The 20,844-nt window shown below is 45.3% G+C and overlaps 1 protein-coding gene across 1 annotated transcript in view; it reads left to right on the plus strand.

The window, feature by feature from the left end:
• GREB1L (GREB1 like retinoic acid receptor coactivator) overlaps nt 1–20,844 on the plus strand; it is a 282,213-nt gene that overhangs the window by 247,432 nt on the left and 13,937 nt on the right. The window contains exons 22-29 of the mRNA XM_037031689.1: nt 3,385–3,500; nt 4,175–4,419; nt 6,899–7,470; nt 7,671–7,773; nt 10,300–10,455; nt 10,732–10,871; nt 12,681–12,842; nt 12,975–13,179. Coding sequence (XP_036887584.1) covers nt 3,385–3,500; nt 4,175–4,419; nt 6,899–7,470; nt 7,671–7,773; nt 10,300–10,455; nt 10,732–10,871; nt 12,681–12,842; nt 12,975–13,179 — 1,699 coding nt within the window. The remainder of the gene's footprint in view (nt 1–3,384; nt 3,501–4,174; nt 4,420–6,898; nt 7,471–7,670; nt 7,774–10,299; nt 10,456–10,731; nt 10,872–12,680; nt 12,843–12,974; nt 13,180–20,844) is intronic.

The following is a 20,844-nucleotide window of genomic DNA, read 5'->3' on the forward strand; positions in this document are numbered from 1 at the left end:
CTAGCCATTTAAAAGCATTTAATAAAGTATTGTGTATGTGTCAGTACAGCACTCAGCTAGGTATTGTATGTCTGACTTAGACAAACATGGTATCTGCACCCTGCATCCTAAATACGGAACTAAACTGAGTTTACAGTTCTTATGAAAAGAATCATGTAGTCTTGAGGGATTTGTATTTTTCACACTGGGCTGCAGTTTCTCACCTGCAAAATGAGAGAGTTAAACTGTAGGATCTCTGAGGACTCTAATTTTGGGGGTTATTATTTAGTGTTCACAAAGCATTTTGCAAATATAAACCTTCTTTTATATTCTATTAGCCAACCCCAATTGAATAATCCAAAATGCAAACAAAATGTATTAGCTTGATAAGCAATAGGAACAAATAAATTTAAAAATAGAGACTCCAGTATTTAGTGGAAATTGTAACATTTCTATTTCATCTGTAGATATAATGTTCACCATTTAAAATTATAGTCATGGACCACATTAGAGCCAAATTCCTAGTCCTGAAATCCTTCTTACAGTATAACTCATTGAGAGACATAGGTCTTGAGACAACACAAATGGTACTAATGATGAAGAATCTGGAAAGGCAAGTCCCTCACACCTGTTGCAGAGAGATTTTTTTTTTTAAGGCTGTGAGGCCACAGCATCTTTGCTGGGTCTCCCTTGACACATTGATAAAGTATAGCTATTAATAGAGTCTAAGGTCACTTGTTCAGACCCCTCAAAAGTGCCAATTACTAAGTCAGTATGAATCAGCATATCCTAGTAATTTGCCCCTCTGGACCATAGTTTGAAAGCCGCAGTCAAGATCCGAGACTCTGAACCTGGCTGTCATCACCTACAGGGCCTATGAGGGTAATTGGTCTGAGCAGTTGCTGTTCCAAGAGCTGCCGGAATCAAAGGGGACCTTGAAGCCACTTTATCTCGATTTGTATGAGTAAATGCTGGGCACCAACCACACAAGAGAGATTTCATATTTCCAAAACCATTGCACTACACTAATCCATCCTGTTAAAACTCTCTATTTGTGTGAAAGTGAAAACCTGAAATCCTGTTACCTTCACACACTAAACAACACTGCCACTTGCCAGGAAGTCTTGGCTTCACCTGTTGATTTCTAAGTTGCCAGTCTCCTTGGCCGTTGTTGGGATGGCATGGCTGTGCCTTCTATCTCTAGCCTTCGTTAAAATCCCATGCCGCCTCTTCTGAATGGTCTTATTTTTGTGCTTCCCTCTAATTACCCTTTATGTACTGTGGTTAACCTGGAAGTGGTGACATGCAGTGGAAGGATCCAAGGTTTAAATCTAAATCAGTTCCTCCAGGAGGCCTGTGAAGCTCCGTTTTCCAGAACTCAGTGCTCACCCAGTCTTTTATGACGTGTTCAGTGCCCCTGCAGCGACATCATCCTGGGCATGGGCAGTGTCCCTGAGAACTGCAGCTGTCATTCATCAGGAGTGGCAATATGACAGAAAAGCACCTTATAGTGGTTTGGCTAGCTCTCATTGGTCAAGAGTAAAAGCAAGATTTGTTTAATGAGCGTTTGAAAGTAAATCTTTTGTACTAAAACCTAACAGTCTGTTATCCCATCATAGTAACCGACCTCATTATTCATGGAGGAACCGTGGCCCATTGGTGGTTCCTAGGGGATAAAACATGTGCAGGGAGAACCCCAGCGTCAGGGATGTCGTGAGGCCAATGTGACGCAATGAATGAAATGCATTCTATTTCCAGAATTGTTTGCTTTAAACTAGGTAAAGCCATGGTTGCCTCTGACAGGAAAATGTATGGAAAAACTCAATTCTTGTAGACATTTCTTCTAATATTAAAAAAAAATTTTTTGATAGATTGATTTTCTAAGATATTAAATGTCTCCCAAACTTGTGAACAGTTATGAAGATCCACTAATTTCCCCTTAGTATGCAAATAAATGATAAAAGATTTGTCAACAAGGTTACAGTTCTTCCAGTTTTATAAATTATATACATTTTATTTGAATAATTATGAATATATTTATTTCTCAAGTAGTATTTCTATATATCAACAAATTACTAACCAAACCCTATCCTATTATTTGTTGCCTGTTGGGTTTCTTTTAACACATGCTGTGTTTTGCAAAGGAAGTAAAAATTCTATTTTAAAATAAAATTGCATGCATTACCTCACTTCTTAATCCTTGTTCTCCAAAGCATTATGAGAAATGTCAGTTCATTTCTTACAACTTGTGCTAGAAAGCTGATATAAAACATAGTTAGATGCTACATAATTTATAAATAGTAGGAACCACATTAATTACTTAAGAGGCGGTCTATTATTTTCTGCTCTAAATTAGAAGAATCTATAAGATCTTTTCACTTTTGAACATTTTTTAGGTTGGTAAATTTTTTTCCCATTCCATTGAAAAATTTATGCTTTCAAGATTAACATTCCACTTATTGAAGGTAAACATGTCACATGTATACATGTGGTACTGTATAGTACCACAGAGAAGTTGATGCTTCACAGAGCTTTGTGAAATCACAAGCCAATTACATTCCTCTTCTAAGGAAGGAACAGGTTTCTTTCGCAGCCTAGGTTTGGTTCTCTTTTTAGCCTTCTTGGGAAAGACTTTTTGTGGCTGTAAGCTAGTTGTTACTTATTTTGAAGGTCAATTAAGGGAAAAAGAGGAAAAATAACCATCAGGGGAGGCTAACTTCATGATTTTCTTGGTGAAAATGCCTGTTTTCATGGAGTTTTGTTGAGATTCTTTTATTAGTCACTCACAACTGAAATTGTCTTTTTCAGTCAGTCTCAACGATCTGTTTACTATAAACAATGTATATTTAAGAGCCTTGAATCAGCCCTGGCTGGTGTGGCTCAGTGCATTGAGTGCCAGACTGCAAACCAAAGGGCTACCGGTTTGATTCCCAGGGGGCACATGCCTGCGTCGCAGGCCAGGTCCCCAGTGGCAGCTGCAGAAGAGGCAACCACACACTGATGTTTCTCTCCCTCTTTCTCCCTCTCCCCCCCTCCCCGTCCCCCTCTCTCTAAAAATAAATAAATAAAATCTTTTTTTAAAAGAGTCTTGAATCAGGTGGTTTAAGCAGGATTTTTGCTGTAAGGTTTGTGGGCTATTTCACATTGCTTCTTTGGCCTGTGTGGCTAATGCATGACATATATCAAGATCTCCTGTTTTATCCTATTGCGATAAAACTAGAGGCCACATTCTTCCAGAGCATTTTGTGTGTGCTTTTTAGTAGCAACTAAAATATGTACACACACTTAGTGGCAGTCATTTGGGAGCACAGACATGTATTAAAAAATCCTAGACCTAGAAATTGTTAAAAAGATAGAAACTTAAATAAGGGGTTTTCATTTTATCATATGGGTCCCTTTCTACAGACCTGGAGAGGAAATGAACCAGAAGAATGGGTCCCTCGGACATACCAAGATTTGGACGGTCTGCCTTGTATTGTGATTTTAACTGGCAAAGATCCTCTTGGAGAAACCTTTCCCAGGTACCATGTGAATAATTGGTTCTCATTTTTTATTAGTTGCCCAGCTGAGCTGATGGTTAGTTAACACTTGCCTGATGCTTAACTATCATATTCATTTGGCAAGTGGAAAGAGAATTTTTTTTTCAGGAATATAAGAAATATAGCCTTCCTTGGTTTCTACTTCTGACTTTTCATAGATTACCTAGCAATTTTGGGAATGGAAGACAGCCACAGTCGAGAAATGTTTATTCATTAAAGCAGGGTATCCAGAGGCAGAGGAAAAACATCTACCTGAAACCGGGATTTTTTTTTTTTTTTTTTTTTTTTTTTTTGATGAAGACTCTTTGCTATTCCCAACTCCTTCAGGGATCTAAGGCCTGCAGACTGGAAGGCAAAAACAATAATAATAATAGCATTAAATGAATGCTTACTCTGTCAGATATCACCGTAAATGCCTTATGTGTGTCCTGCCATTCATTGTTTACAATAACCATGTGAGCCATTTTATACATTTGAAATGACTAGGGCGAGGTCATAACAGCTAGGAGGTGACAGAGCTGAGGCTTAAATCAAGGACTACCTGGCACAGAAACCCGTGATTTTAACTGCTGAGATACAGCCAGGTACCCAGGCACACACCAACACTGCCTGCACCACCAGGTAGACCCACCAAAAACATCATTACTTTCTTGCAGGTCTTTGAAGTACTGTGACCTCCGGTTAATTGATTCAAGCTATTTAACTCGAACGGCCCTGGAACAGGAAGTGGGCCTGGCATGCTGCTATGTCTCAAAAGAGGTCATCCGGGGATCGACTGTCGCTCTAGACCTTAGTGGGAAGGAGCAAGAGCGAGTCACTTTGAGTGAGAATGACTCTGATGAGCTGCTGATCGATCTGGAAAGGCCCCAGAGCAACAGCAGTGCTGTCACTGGAACCTCAGGTCAGTACTCTCTTTTCTCTTTCGGGGGATAAGGGACAGGAGGCAAGGTAGGTAGGCATGTGGAAGGGGCATCTACGGACACCCCTCAAGGCTGTCCAACGAGCCTTTGGTGACTCAGGCACCTGGTGCAGACCTCAGTTGCCTGGAAGAATACTTAAAAGCACAATGGACAGCCACAAAATACTTCTCTAGGTAAGCGTTTAATGGAGAGCTTGATAATAGGCTAAATATAGTAAGTGAATTTTACCAACCCGAGTCTGCGCATTTCCCCTAGTCTCTCCTACTCTAATCATCTCGTGGATATTATGCACCGTATATTTGCACAGGGGCCCTCTCTTCCTTCCAGATCCTGAAGCTGTAAATTTGTGTTAGTTGGCTTAGAACCTGGCACAAAGTGTGTGTTTGAAAGGATGGATGGTTGGATGACTTTTCTTAGTACTCAATAGCAAGTGTTTGCATCCTGAAGGCTTCTCCAGGGCCACTGACTGACTGTGAGGATCCACATGCCACCCTCCAGCCCCTCTCACAGCACTCCTGTGTGGCTCCTGACAGTGCTCCATGGGCATTCTCCTGATAAACTGTATTGCAGCCTATGATGCAGCAGCATTTCCATTTGTTTCTGACTCTGGAGGTAATAAAGTTTAACATAGGGCCCTGGCTGCGGTGGCTCAGTGGATTGAGTGCCGGCCTGCAAACCAAATGGTCGCCAGTTCGACTCCCACTCAGGGCACATGCCTGGGTTGCAGGCCAGGTCCCCAGTAGGGAATGTGCAGGAGGCAACCACACACTGATGTTTTTCTCCCTTTCTTTCTCCCTCCCTTCCTCTCGCTAAGAAAGAAAGAAATAAAATATTAAAAGCTCAACTTAGGAAACTTGGAGAATGTAATGAAGTATAGAGAGTAGAAGTGAAAACCCCTACCAGAGGGAACTGCCAGTCACCTTCCTGCTGTCCCATGTTTCCTTCTTCCATCACTGTGACACAGACACGCAAACACACACAGATTGGGTGACAGAAGCAGCACTGGTCTTTCTGTTCATTCTGTCAGCCTTTGTTAGACAGCTCCCCGTGGGAACTGAAGAGGCCATTTTCTGTGGGGATTTCTGTCTTTCGATTGCCCCCCCACCCCCCTGGCCTGGAAGAGCATGAGGGTCCTCAGGCAGGGATCGGGGTGGGGCCTCCATCCCTCCACCACAGGCTACCCAGGTTTCTCTGAGACCAGGTCAGAAAAAGGCAAGAGGTTTGGCGGATAGGAAGAGCGACAGAAGGGAGGAACAATGTTACATCTAGAAGCTTTAGGATACCAACATCAGTGAGGGAGAGGCAAGGAGGAGGAGGGACCTCACCTTCCTTCCTGTGGCTCTTTAATCAGACACCCACCTGTCCCTGACTGTCAGCCAGAACAGCCCCACAAGGCTCACAGTCTTGGCCTTGCTCTGATGAACTCGCACAAAGGTCATGGCTTGCCTTCTGCTGTTTAGTTTCCCTCCCTTTGGAGCCAACCTGCCGTGCAGGCTGTGCTCACACCACTGAGCACACATGGCCCGGCCTTAGGCCGACTCCAAGGGTCTTCAGGAAGGTTCACTCCTCAAAGTGTGCATGCATGTGGACTCTGAGGTCTGGACCATGAGGGAAAGACACAAAAGTCAAATGAGCAAGTGGAATGACTTGGTTTCAATGACCCCCAGTTACTGGCTACTCATCTAGAGTCCCCCAAGCTTGGAATTGACCTACATGCCTGAGAAGCACCACTCTGAGCCCAGAGAGGGCCTTATGTCCTGCATGCAATGAGCTTTTGGTTTGTCCTCAAACCAGAGAGTGGCTGCCTATCACGGGGAAAACACATTTGCAGTGAATTGGCCAAATGTGCAGGGCTCTCTGGGCATGAGCAGCTCCGCACTGGAGACATTCCCCACACTGGTTGGGGCATCCCTGGAAATGCCCACAGCCCAGAAGGCCCCCCACAGCTAGCAGTGTGAGGTCCCTGATCAGACCACGTAAGGTGGTGAGTGCCACTTGAGCAGGACTTGAATGTGGAGCCTGTCGTGGTCAGGGTTCTGGGGTGAATCAGGTGGCGTATGCAAATGAGGTGTAAGGGGACTACTTACAGACACGTGGTACAGTGAACTGCAGGGTTCCCTGACCACCGCTGGGCCTGAAGAAGCCAGAGGAGCCAGCATGACATGTGCCGAAGCCCTCATAGAGAAAGGGAGCCCACCCTGGTGACCATGAAGGGAGGAAGGGAGGGAATAAATACCTGGTTTCCTGCTCGAGTCTCCCACTGGCCAATCCCACCCTGACCCAGCAGGGAGAAGCATGGAGAGGGAGGGCAAAGGGAAGATTTCTAGCATAGTTTCTGGAGCTGGTGCACACAACCTAGTTTCCTGGTCTTACCCTCCTTTCCAGAGGTGCCAGGAGCCTGGGGAGCACACCTGGCATTGGTAACAGAATGGGTACAGGGTGGGCTCTGTCCTCTTTCAGGCTCCATCATGGAGAACGGGGTGAGCTCTTCCAGTACAGCAGACAAGTCCCAGAAGCAGCCCCTGACACCCAGCTTCCAGAGCCCAGCCAACAGCATGGGGCTGGAGGAAGGGGTCTCCACAGGCACAGTGGGAGCCGGGGAGACCCTGAAGCAGGAGTGTGATTCCCTGGGCCCCCAGATGGCGAGCAGCACCACTTCCAAGCCTTCATCATCCTCATCCTCATCATCCTCGGATCCGTGGGCTGGTCGGCCTGTCCAAGGTTGCAGGGGCCTACATGCAGCCCTGCCCCCCGTAGTGATTCTATCAAAAGCCGCCTACAACCTCCTGGGCTCCCAGAGGGGCAGCAAGGTGCCATCCTCGTCATCCCTGCTGCCGCACGCCGATGTGGCCTGGGTAAGCTCCCTGCGGCCACTGCTGCACAAGGACATGAGCAGCGAGGAACAGTCCCTCTACTATAGGCAGTGGACCTCGGCTCGGCAGCACCACGCCGACTACAGCAACCAGCCGGACCCCAGCTCCGGCACCCAGGTCTACCACCCCCGACGGCTGCTGCTGACTGGGCCCCCCCAGGTAGGCTGGGGCAGGCCCTGTCCTAGGCTGGGGTCCTCAAAAAGGAAAGAAGCCAGGGAAGCTCTTGGGGCGGTACGGTGGGAGAGTGTGACCCAGAGCAGAGGACCTCACTCGGGGTCTCAGAGCAGGAGACATCTTAGAGCTCAGGAATGAAATCTCTTTTCCTTCCCTCTCTCCCCAATCAAAAACACTTCCACCAGGTGGGAAAGACTGGCTCCTATTTGCAGTTCCTTAGAATCCTCTTCCGCATGCTCATCAGGCTCCTGGAAGTGGATGTGTATGATGAGGGCGAGATCAACACAGGTGAGTCTGAACCTGGGTGGGGCAGGGACCAGACATGGGACACTAACTGTCAAATCCAGGGTTTTTGCCCTTTGGGATTTCTGTGACACCCAGTGTGCAGGGTTCCTGTGGGGTTAAAGGTAACGTGCCAGCAGGTGGGTCCAAGTAAACTGTGGCTGTGCTCTTTTTTTGAGGTCAGGAGTGGAGTCTTCCCCTTTTGGACTCTCCCTCTTGGGGACCAGCCAGACGCTGGGCAGAAAAGGCATCTTATGAGCCCTGTTCAGTGGATGAATTGCTTAGATGTTAAATCATTCAGGTTTGAAATTCAGTTGTGGTACTGTGCTTAATGGTCTGGGACATGTGTTATGTTCTGGATACTAGGCTCTTGCTGGTGAGTCAGTATATCTTCTACATTAACTGCAAGCTCTAAGTGAAGGTATATGGCCTACTCTCACAAAATGAAAACTTCTGTGTGTACAACAGAACACTGAGCCATAAACAAACCCTTTCTTGTTTGCAGTGACACGCAGGGGCTAGTGCCTCACAGGGCTGTGGGGCTGGTTTTCAGGAAGATCGTCTCCAGCCCTCCTCATCCCATTCCCCTTCCCATCCCTTCCCCAGCTATCACCTCTGAGATAGTTCCACTCTGTCCCATCCAGCACGGCCACAATGTGGGTGTGAGCAAAGGATCAGCCAGCATTAGCTCTGTGGCTAAGGACAAGGTGGCCTCACATCTATGGCTTCCCGTCTCAGAACAATCAACTGTGCTGGAGGGAAATGGGGTGGGGGGAGGTAGCAGAGGTAAGTAGAGGCAACAGGGTGGAGCCAGAAGGCATTTTCTATCAGATTGACATTGGAGACCTCACCTCACTTGCTTTTCCTAAATAGCTGACCTATTCTATGACAAGTCAAAGGACTAGTTTAGACCAGAGCAAGACTAGGTAAAATCAGCCATATGTAATCATTTTTGATCACTTTTGGCCGTGTTTCTATTCCTTACCAATGGGAGTCCCATCCTCCCATCCTCGTCTTCTTATTTGTGGCCCCAGCTGAGCTGCACCAGGCCCACCATAGAGGAGACCCAGAGCTCCTGCTTGGCCTCCAAACATCCTTGGCTGCCTGGAGGGGGCTGGGACCAAGACGGTCGAGGCAGAGGCAAGCAGACAGGAGTGAGGGACCCTCCAACCACTGACTTTCCCTCAAGGCCCCTCAGTGGCACCACAGAGAGCAGACCCTTTCGTTTTCTCCTCAGAGCCTGCGACAGTGCTCGTGGGCCTGACTCTGGGCCTTGAGCTATGAAACAGTCACACAGCCCATGAAAGGCGAGTCAGGCCTCTGTAGTGGGAGGTGCTGTCAGTTCATCCTTGTTCCTTCTCCCTTTTTTCTGTGTGATGAACGTGATGGTGCTCTGCGGAGGCACAGTGACACCTTTTCTAAAAAACTAGAAGCTTTAGCTTTTAAATAAAATGCACCCTGGTGGGTGTGACTCAGTGGACTGAGCACCAGCCCATGGACTGAAAGACTGTGGGTTTGATTCCCAGTCAGGGCACACGCCTGGGTTGTGGGCCAGGTCCCCACTGGGGGTCGTGTGAGAGGCAACTGACCAATGTTTCTCTCACACATCAATGTTTCTCTATCGTACTCCCTGCCCCCTCTCTAAAAATAAAAGGTAAGATATTTTTAAAATAAATTAATAAGTAAAATGCGAACTTAGCTCAAGGACATAGAAATAAACAGTACTGTATTAAAAAGATAAGAGTTGTGCTTCTAGTATTTAAGCTTTTTAAAAAAAGTTTCTTCTTTTCTCCCTCTGAATATTGTCAAGCTGTTTGAGCTTATAAATTTTATTAATAACAATCAAGATCATCTCTTTGCATACCCACCCCGTGCCTGCCACTGTCTGAGCACTTTAAACTCACCATCTGGAGTGCTTATGACAATCACAGGACCTTGAGAGTTAAGGATGATGCCTGCGGGTGTGAGTTCAAACCCAGGGTTACTGGCTCGCAGCCCTGACTGCATGCCAGGTCTGCCTAAGGAGCGTTTAGCACCCCAACAGGTGCCTGGTGATGACAGAGAAGGGACCAGCTGTGGCCCAAACCCAGGGGGTTTTACAGCTTCCCAAGATTTTAGTAGGCAGCAGACATTGGGGGTCTTGCTCAACACATTCCCAAAGTCTCATAGGCTGTCAGTGTCTGAAAACTGCACAACTAAAACTCCAAGAGCACAGATGACCCAAAATTAAACAAGCTTTCAGGGCAATTTGAGGAGCTTGGGTGGGAGCCCAGTTGGTCTTATTAATGTGGGAGTTCGTGGCCTAGGTGTGTAGAGGTTAATGCTGGGGACAGTGAGGACAAGTATTCCTCCCAGCACAGGTATGAAGGGACAGTTCTGGTTCTCTGCACCTTGGACATGGGAGCTCATTTCCAAGAAATGCCTTTGTCCCCCCCTTCTGAGCTTTATACTTCATAAAACCTCTGTCTCACACACTTGGGAGGCAGACTAGGCCTCTGACTGCTCTGCACACTTTCTTTCTTCTCCTCCTAGACCACAGTGAAGGAGACGAAGTGAGCCAGTCAGAGGGTGAGCCCTGGCCCGACATCGAGAGCTTCAGTAAAATGCCCTTTGACATCAGTGTGCATGATGCCAAGTACAGTCTGATGAGCCTGGTGTATACTGAGAAGCTGGCAGGGCTCAAACAAGGTCAGTGCAGAGCCTGGCTCATCTCTGAAGGTCAAGGGGAACCTAAATGGGGCAGGAGGCCTGGGGCAGTTTAGTCTTTGGGGGCATCTTAAGTAATTCTCTGCTCTGCTTTTCTCTTCTCTTATACACATACATATCACCTTTTAATTTCCATACCTGCCTCCCAGAGCACAAAGTACAGAATCCCTGGAAAATTCATGGAGTCAAGGACTTTATCCCAGGTGTAGGGGTTTCCAATGCATATCATGGGAAGGTGTTCTGTCTCTTTATACACAGAAGCGATAACGGAGTCCAAAGCTGAGGAGCCCAGGCAGCGAGAAACTGTGTCTATGATGCTGACCAAATACGCGGCCTACAACACGTTCCACCACTGCGAGCAGTGCCACCTGTACATGGACTTTGCCTCCACTGCCCAGGTGCTGCCCTGTGCCTTCGCCCGCCACCCAGCAAGGCTTTGTGTTGTCTAGAAGGGATGAAAAGCGAGACTCCCAGTTACAGGCCCTAGACAAAGGATAGCTTATTTAGGAGATGGACCCACTCATGTGGGCTTTCTAGGGTTGTGGAAGGCAGGGAGAGGGAAAAAAACTAAGTTTTATTGTTTTAAGTCACTTCATCAAAATGGTTACATGTGTCAGAGAAGAGCTGAGACCCTGAGAAAAGCTGATCCTGAAAAAACTGGATATTACAGTATATTTAGTAAAACTCCCTTTGGGTTGTTGGTGAAAATGGTGCTTTAGCCGACAAGTCCATAGGGTGCGCCCTTTAAGCTCCAAACCAGCTGTTGATTTGCACCAACGTAGTCATACCCTGCCTGTAGCGTGGGCTGGTTTTGACCACCAGGCACACTGAAGAGTCAATGTTTGCTCTTTTATTTGGAAGGAAATGAAGGTAGGAACACAGACGATGAGCTGGTACCCCATAGTATTTGGCTTGTGTTCTGCCAGAGCACTTTTAGGTACAAATGATGGGAAAGGCAGGAGATGAGAGTATTATCCAGTGCCAGTTTGGGGGATAAGTTTCGTGTTGCTTCCCCCCAGTTTATCCTCTTGATTTTTATTACTTGGCTCTGAGCACCTAGAACAGCTCTTCCCTCCTCTAGGACATGTTGCTGGGTGTCCCCAAACTTGCGTCTGCTCTCAAGGAGCAGGTCTTCACCTTTTCCCATCGGGAACTGAGAGGGATACATACTGCAACACTGGATTGGCCATTCTGCCCTTCTGATACAGGTTTCCTTTCAGACCCCATTCGCCCACTTTCTGTCACTGCAAACTTTTGGTGGGCTAGTTCGAAATCAGCTCACCATGCTTTACAGAATGTGGAAGATTCAGTCCCCTGATCTATAAATCATAGGCTTTTAGAAATTTTCCTTATTGGAAACCCTCTACTTACATAGGATCTGTGTGGTTACAGTACTCACTAAGCAGTATATTTCCACATGTGTGAGGTAGAATGAATTAGAATTTAAGGGAGTTACAAATTTAAGAGTTACAACATTGTTTTCCTGTGAAATATAATATTTAGGTTAAAACTCCTGGGAAACCTACCTGGATTCTAGTTGTTGCTGAAAATTGATGCTCTCCTTTCACCAAACAAAATGTCTGAATTGTAAGGCCCGTGAGGCCTTCATGCAGTTCTTCACTGAGTTGGGTAACTGAGAGCATGTGAACTTCCCAGCAATCGAAAAAATGGGTTGGATTTGGCTTCAGTGAGTCAAATGGTTCCTAGAAGTGGAAGTCAGACTTCTAGGCTCAATGACTATTCAGACCTCTTAAGCTTCTACTGTAGCCAGGAGAGATGGGGCCACACAGGTATTTTAATTTAATCATACTTAGAAACATGGCATTCATTTCACCTGACCCACATAGAGAAGTGTTTTCCCCCGGAACTGGGCACCTTTGGGGAAGCCAATATAGCAGGACTTGCATAGGTACATTTAACCTGGGCATAAAACTGAGCTGTGGTGGTTCTGAGAACGTGAGGATTGCAGAGACAGTGCCAAAGCCACCCATGGAGAGGCTGAAGTGCGTGGCTCTCGTGTCGGCAGCAGCTACTAAAAGATGAAACGTGTACCTTCCCAACCCTTTCCATGTTGCATATACAGCTGAGGCCTGTGGCAGGTATAAGTTCAGGCTAGTTTGCCCCTCTTAATAACAACCTCAACAAGTGGCCTGGAAGTTTGCCAACTGGGAGCTTACATTTCTTCCCTCTCTTCTTTGCAAACATAGATGCCTGACTCCACCCTTCATGCATTCACGTTCTCTTCCTCTATGCTGGGAGAAGAGGTGCAGCTCTATTTCATCATTCCCAAATCCAAAGAGAGTTATTTTGTCTTCAGCAAGCAAGGCAACCACCTGGAGAGCATGCGGCTGCCACTGGTCTCAGACAAAGTGAGTGATAGTGCCTGGGCACAGGGACTTAAAGGCCTCAGGTTCTATGTCAGATCCTCTAAAAGCTTCGTAAACCTAAAGGTTTTAATTTCCCTTTTTGGTCTCTGGTTTTTTTGTTTTTTCTTTCAACAGAACTTGAATGCAGTCAAGAGCCCTATTTTCACTCCTTCCAGTGGTCGCCACGAGCATGGACTCCTAAACCTTTTTCACGCCATGGAGGGCATCAGCCACTTGCACCTTCTAGTGGTCAAAGAGTATGAGATGCCCCTGTATCGCAAGTACTGGCCCAACCACATCATGCTGGTGCTTCCGGGCATGTTCAATAATGCAGGCGTGGGTGAGTCCCCTTTGGCCCTCCTCCGTCCCTGGGTAGGGAGAAGGGCTGAAAGATAAACCAAGCTCCACTCCCTGGGTGTGAAACTTCTAAAGGTTTCCCTGCCTCTGGGAAGTGCCCTACTCTCCTCACGGAAGGACTTTTGACTCCTCTTTAAAAGTTTATTTTTCCTTTATCTGAAGGTTTGCAGAACTTTTAACTACTAGTAACTAAAGAAGGCACTGGTATACTGAGACCCTGGGAAGTGTAGGTTCCTGGGCTGGGCAGGCCAGCAGCAGCAATGTAACGTGCAAAGAATGGTCAGAGGAGGTGGAGAGGTAATGACTCCCTCCAGGCTAGAGGCAGCTCGGGGTCTCTGAGATACCACTAATCATGACAGGTGCCTTTAGATATCACTAAAGGCACATGACAAGTTCTAGGAATTTCTACACAATGGGGAATTCAAAGCATCTTTACTGCTTGTGACAGTCATCTTAAAAGTGCCGGAAAGAAGTCCCTCCTGCTTTTCGCCACAGGGTTTCAGAGCAATGGGCTGAGGTGGGATTGGTGGTTTAGAGCAGTGCTGTGCTCACTTCTTAACTATTTTTCCCCACCCTCTTCTGTGGGTGTCTGACTCACTGCAGTGTCAGAAAGGGAGGATCGAGATATGTTAATTGGCACTTAAGACTGTTGGAGGGAAGTAAGAACACCAGCCTGGAGCTGGAGGGAACAGCTGGGAAGTCTCCCCAAATCCCCAAGGTCCTCCTCTCCAGGTCCCCTCCTCGCCATTCTTTTCCCACTTCACTTCCGTTCCTCCCTTTCTCTGTTCATCTCTAAAGAGAGGTCTTTTCATTTCTTGTTCTCCTTTCCACCCCTTTCCATGTCCTTAAACCTCAGCCTTAATACGGGATTAAAGTATTTTAAAAAACTAGTTTATTATTTTGATGCAGTTGTATTTTCTGTCACTTAATACCAAGTGAGTTAAGACTTTAACATACTTCTGGTCCTTTATCCTCCCCCAAAGTAACTAAGAAAATATGTTTTTTATGAATATGACCTTCAAATTACCCCTTGCTATGTCTTACTGACATTTAGGTGGAAGTTTCCTCATCCCAGATCAGCCTGAATTTGTTTAGTGGCAGTTTTGCCAGTTTTGAAAATTTGGGGAGAGTGAAACCAACATATATTCAAATGAAATAAGTGCAAATTACTTTGAAAATATTTTACTTGTGGTAAGAAACATATTGCTTAAAATTTACCATCTCAGCCATTTTTAAGTGTACAGATTGTCAGGGTGGTTGGTGATGAGGGCTATGAAAGAATTCATAAAGAGAAGAAAGTATAGAGTAAAGAATTTTACTTTCTCTCTAAGAAAGGAGAGGGGCAGGGTGTGGAGAGAGACACCAGCACTGAGGAGTGAGGGCTTTGAGATTTTTTTGGATTATAATTGGATTAAAAAGGGGTGGGGATGCCATTGTACGGCCCCAGGGCTTTTCAGGCTAACAGGAGGCTGCAGTTTCCTCCAGTGTTATCTCTGCCTGTGGCTGTAGGGAGTGGTTAGTTCTGTTCTAGCTTCCAGCAATTTCCAGTCCTGGGGACAGATGCTCAGAAGAGGAAAATGGCAGTCGTGCTTAACAAGGTCACAGGCCTGCTAACCGAATGGTGCTACAGTAGCAGGTGGGGCTGGCTTTGTCCTTTCGTTCCCTCCTCTAGTTTTAAAATGGATTTCTTCCTCATGACCTGGCCCAGTTCTGGTTTTGGGGAGTAGGGACAAAGTTCTCTGTAACTGATTCAGAGAAGCTGAAGAGCTGTCCCTGCCTGTGGGTCCGGGTGTGGAGCCTCATAAAGAAGAGGGTGAAATTGGATAGCCTAAAAAGTGAGAGCTGAGGCTGGAGGCCAGTTGTGGAGAGAATCGTCCAGAGCCTGGAGGCTCCGTTGAATGAAGGATGTGAGATATTTGAGGAGACGTAGCCTAAAAATGAAAATAAAGAAAAAGGCTGCTATATAGATCCTAGGAAGGGAATTAGCCAGGCAAACTTAAAACTGGTTTTTATATCAAATATTTTGTCTGGAACACAGAGTCCTGTTTAATTTATATAAGTACTTAATATTTTTAGTCTAATAGAATATTACTAGTCATGCCATCAGAAGCAGAAAATATACCACATGCAATACAGACAAATCCATATCACATAAAGACCACATACAAAGACTGAACACATAGAGACCATACATGTAATTTGAATTACTAATTTTTGTAGAGAAAGTATAAGATTTCTCTGCTCTTAACAATTTTCAAGAACACTGGAAAGGGGATGGAAGGTCCATTTTAAATACCAAGCAAGAAGACTTGGGGAGACTCTCAGTAAAAGCTTTAAGGACTGGTCTAGCAGCAGGGAAGAGCCTGGGTGTGGCTTCTTTGGCCCCCGGAAGGTCAGAAAAGCCTGGTAACAGAAGATGCTCCAGATGGAGGATCAGGAATTATAGTCCACACCAGCAAAGAAATAGAAAGAGATAGATGTGTTTACCTGTGCCTGAGGGTGACCTTACCAACAACAAGAGCTTCACCCAGATGCCCTGGGAATGGACTTAAACCACTCAGACAGGGGAATCAATAGAAAGCCAATTTGAGAGAGCCACACAGGCAGACGGAAAGCATGTTTGAGAGAGAAAGCCTGTTTGACCGTGGATGTGGTTACCTGATGCCCTCAGGGTGGTCTTACCAATGAATGACTCGAGCACCCAAACAAAGGGGAAATACGGGGCTGCCTTGTTCTTGACTCACTGCACCTCATGTCCCAGGTGTCACCTGGGGTCGGTCGTGTTGGGTGACTCCAAGTCCAGAGGGCAGCCTTACCTTCTGTGCCAGCATTGACAAAACCCATTTTGCTGAAGGATTTATCCCACAGCTGGTAGGTAGGTTTCCCGACACCAATGAGGGCAAGAGAAAGTGTAATAAAAACAACTCCAGGTACAGCTAGGGTCATCACAGGATACCAGAAAGAAATTAGATGGAGGAAGGGGTACCGGAGCCTAAGGTTTCTTTCTTCACAAATGTAAAACTTTCACGAACTTCACAAACCTTTCTGAAACTTTCACAAGGTTTCTTAACCCTGTAGAAAGAACCATCTTTAGAATAACTTACTTTCAACCTATGTTCTTTAAAATTGCATTTCCATGCCTTATATCTTCTATTATTAAAACCATACAATTTCCAACTTAATTTTACCTGAACTTTTAGAAATCTTAATTTCCCGTAATAATTAAAAGGTAAGCAGCGGCAGTCCCTAGATTGATTTATGAACACGTGGCAGTGAGAAACAGGGCCCTCGGCCAGCAAATGCTCACTTTCAGAAACATACCCACCGCCCCAAATCCGCCCTGCAGCCTCTGCAACCAAAGCCAAAAGCAATCTGTGGGGATTGTAGCAATCTGTTTGTAACAGACTGTAGCAATCTGTTTCAGTATTTCATATTATTTCAAAATACCTAGATATTCAATGACTTTTATCAGAATTTACTAATTTACAAAGGAACAGCTGTTCAGATATAGCTAACATTTTCCCCCTTTTGATAAGAATCATTTCCCCCAAATTTGTCTAGACAAGAGTTCTTGAAGAAGACCATATGTCTGCGTTTCAAAAAGGTAGGGAAAGGAAAGACAGGCTTCTCCTAGAAGGACTTGGGTTTCGTCGGGCAAAGGGGCGGAAAAGCAGCTTGAGTTTAAAATGCCACTTTTTCTCTGCATCGAGAGGCAGGCCCAATTTTTCCCAGCATTTGTCAGCTCCCACCCCGGATCTCCAGAGAAGGAGAATGCAAAGTGTTTACAGGGGAGGGGTGGGAGCTGACAAATATACCCTTATACCCTTTTTGTTACTTAATGTGGGCACCGTGTAGCCAAGCCTAATTCCAAACTGGGGTTGAATGCGGGCCTGGGGTTAAGCAGGTAAGGAATAGCGTCACCCCTGCTGCGTAATATTGATTAGAAGAGCATGGCCTTTAAGGGATTAGAGTGCTGCTCGGCCGGAAGCAAATGTGGGGAGGTGGGGGGGGGGGGGAGGCGAATTTGAATGAAAAGGCATAGTTAGGAGAAAGAGGCCTGGAATCCCAGCTGACGGTTAAAATCTTGTCTCCTTTCGGTAACTAAACCTAAGGAGGGAATCCAGATGGCGACGGTATTGTAGTTAACCAGACTTCCTGGGCACCCAGTGTGTATTGAGGCCAGGCCGTGTTGCTGGGGAAAATCAAACATTTGGTCTCGAGATCAGTAAGTCCCAGAGCCTTCAAGTTCTTAAGCAGACAACCCAACGGGGAGTCCTTGGGAGGGCATTGCCCCTGGTGAGAAGTATGAAAAAGAAGAGGGAAGGATATCTCAAGGACGACAACAATGGGGGTCTCAGGGAAGGTTTGAGGAGAGCGTCCCCAATGCAAACGACCTAGGGGTCGGCCAGAGCTGAGCTCCTGAAGCCTGAGGGCAGACCGAACGCGAGGTTCTTCCTCAGAGCCAGGCCTCCCTGGGCCCCGAAAGCAGACCGAACCAGCAGGGCCTGGGTTAGCGGCGTCCCTCCCAGCCTAACCCTGCGGAGGCGATAGACCCAGTACCGGAGGCGATAGGCCTAGTACCGGGGGTTACGACGGTGAGACCTGGGGATGAGCTATCAATTCCCACAGGAAGTTTTCATCCCGCGACTCAGAGACTTACCGATCGCTGGCCGTGAAGATGGGTGAGCAGGAGGCTGTCGGCAGACTCCCGAGAGACGCAGGCGGTATAGAATCCTCTCTCCGAACCTCACAGAGACAGGGTTCGAGGGTAGATCGGGGCGAGCCTCCGCTGCCCACTGCTCCCCTAGTCACAAGTCTCAGGACAGAGGAGAGAAACAGAAAACATCCGCCTACGGGCCACCAAAATGTTACCGTGGTCAGTGACGCGGCCTGTGGATTGATCCACAAAGAGAAGAAAGTGTAGAGAGTAAGCTTTTTATTGGCTGTTCAAGGGAGAAGGGCAAGGTGTGGGGAGAGAAACCAGCATTGAGGGGTTGGAGCTTTGAGCGTTCACTGGATTATAATTGGATTTAAAAAGGGTGGGGGTTTCCGTTTGTGGCCACTGGGCTGTTTGGGCATTGTAAGGGGAGGTCGCCCTTTGTTGAAACATTATCTTCCGTCTGTGGCTGTAGGGAGAGGTTGGTTCTGTTCTTGCTTTCAGTAATTTCCAGTCGTGTTTAACAAGGTCACAGGCCTGCTCGGCAAATGATGCCACCATAGCAAGTGGTGCTGGCTTTGTCCTTCACCGATGAGCAGTTTTCGATAGACTCACATTGTTGTTCAACCAGAACTCTCTCTTCATCCAGCAAAAGTAATCTCAGTACCACTAATTCCTTTTGAAGGCTGAATAATATCCCACTATATATCACACATTTTCTTGATCCATTCATCCATCACTGGACACTTGGATTGATCTTCACCTTTTGCCTATTGTGAATATGCTGGTATGAACAAGGGTCTACAAATATCTTTTCAAGACTGTTTTCAATACTTTTGGATGTACCCGGATGTGGAATTGACGAATCATATAAAAATTCCATCTTTAATTTTTTAAGGAATGTTTTCCATAAAGGCTGTATAATTTTATACTCCTACCAATAGTGCAAAATGATTCTAGGTTTTTCATATCCTAACCAACACTTTTTTTTAAATAATAGCCATTCTAATGGGTGTCAGATGTATCTTACTGGGATATGATTTGCATTTCCCTAAGGATTAGTGATGTTATATATCTTTTCTTGTGTGTTTCGGCCTTTTGTGTATTTTCTTTGGAAAATCTTTCAAGTGCTTTGCCTAGTTTTTAATCAGGTTTTTTTTTTATTGTTGACTTGTTCTTTATATATTCTAAATATCAACCCCTCATGAGATACATGGTTTGTAAATATTTTCTCCCCATTTGCCTTTTCATGGTTGTGTCCTTTGCACCAAAGTTTCAAATTTTTACATAGTCTGGTTTTCTGTTTTTTCTTTTCTTGCCTGTGTTTTTGGTGTCACAGCCAAGAAATCATTGCCAGGTCCAATGTCACAAGCTTTTCCTCTGTTTTCTTCTAAGAGCTTTATAGATTTGGCTCTGGCAGTTAGATCTTTGACCAAGATTTTAAAAGATTTAAAATCTTTATTCATTTATTCATTCTCAGAGAAAAGGGAAGGGAGGGAGAAAGAATGAGAGAGCAACATCATTGAGCTACACCAACCAGGGCCACTTTAATTTTTTTATGTAATGTGAGGAAAAGTCCAACTTCATTCCTCTGCATGTGGGTATCCAGCTTTCCAAAGACATTTGTGGAGGAGATTGTTATTTTCCCACTGATGCTTTTGTCAAAAATCATTTGACCATATATGTAAGAATACAGTGCTGGGCTCAGCAGTTTTATTCCATTTGTTTATATATCTGTCTTCATGTCACTATCACATTGATTTGATTATCATGGTTTTGTAATATGTTTGAAATCAGCAAGAGACCTCCAACTTTGTTCTCTTTCAAGGTTATTTTGGCTATTCAGAGTCCCTTGAGATTCCATATAAATTTAAAGATGAGCTTTCCTATTTCTGAAAAAAAAACCAATTGAGATTTCAAAAGGGATTTCATTAAATCTGTAGGTTGCTTTGGGTAATATTGACATATTAACAATATTATGTCTTCCTCCCTGGCTGGTGTAGCTCAGTGGATTGAGTGAAGGCCTGCAAACCAAAGGATTACTGGTTCGACTCCCAGTCAGGGCACGTGCCTGGATTGCAGGCTAGGTCCCCAGTAGGGGGTGTGCAGGAGGCAACCATGCATTGATGTTTCTCTCCCTCTCTTTCTCCCTCTCATCCCCTGTCCCTAAAAATAAATAAATCTTTTTTTTTAAAGATTTTATTTATTTATCTTTAGAGGGGAAGGGAAGGAGAGAGGGAGAGAAATATCAATGTATGGTTGCCTTTCGTGCATCCCCTGCTGGGAGTTGGCCTGCAGGGAACCGGCCTGCAACCCAGGCATGTGCCCTGACTGGGAATCAAACCGCGATCATCTGGGTCGCAGGCCCGCGCTCAATCCACTGAGCTACACCAGCCAGGGCAAAAAAATAAATAAATCTTTTTAAAAAACCCCACAATATTACATCTTCTAATCCATGAATATAGGATGTCTTTCCATCTATTTTCATCTTCATTACCCTATTTTTCAGACCATAAGGTACCCTTAGGTTTTAGAGGAGGAAAATATGAAAAAACTTTTTGAAGCAAAAAATGTGGTAAAATACTTAATAACATAAATAACATAATATTTCACCAATGTAAGAGTAATCAGAACTCAATAGCAGCATCAACAACCATTATTCCTCCCAAATTGGGGTTGGGGGTGCATCTTATAGTCTGAAAAATACAGTAATTTCTTTCTGCAATGTTAATAGTTAAACATTTATTTTAATAACCTTTTTTTGATCTGTTGTAAATGGATCATCAATTCCAATCTGTTGTTGGAATTTTCTTAATTTCTCCTTTAGATTGTTATAGAAACACAACTGACTTTTGAGTGATTTTGTATCTGCTGATTCACTTTACTTCTAACAGCTTTGTGTGTGTGGTGTCCTTAGGGTTTTCTGCATAGAAGATCCTGTTGCCTGCAGAAATACTTCTACTTCTTCCTTTCTAACTTGGATACCATTTA

This window comes from Sturnira hondurensis, unplaced genomic scaffold, assembly GCF_014824575.4.
Source record: "Sturnira hondurensis isolate 20B ecotype Veracruz unplaced genomic scaffold, ASM1482457v3 Scaffold0001872, whole genome shotgun sequence".
NCBI classification, from domain to species: Eukaryota; Metazoa; Chordata; class Mammalia; order Chiroptera; family Phyllostomidae; genus Sturnira; species Sturnira hondurensis.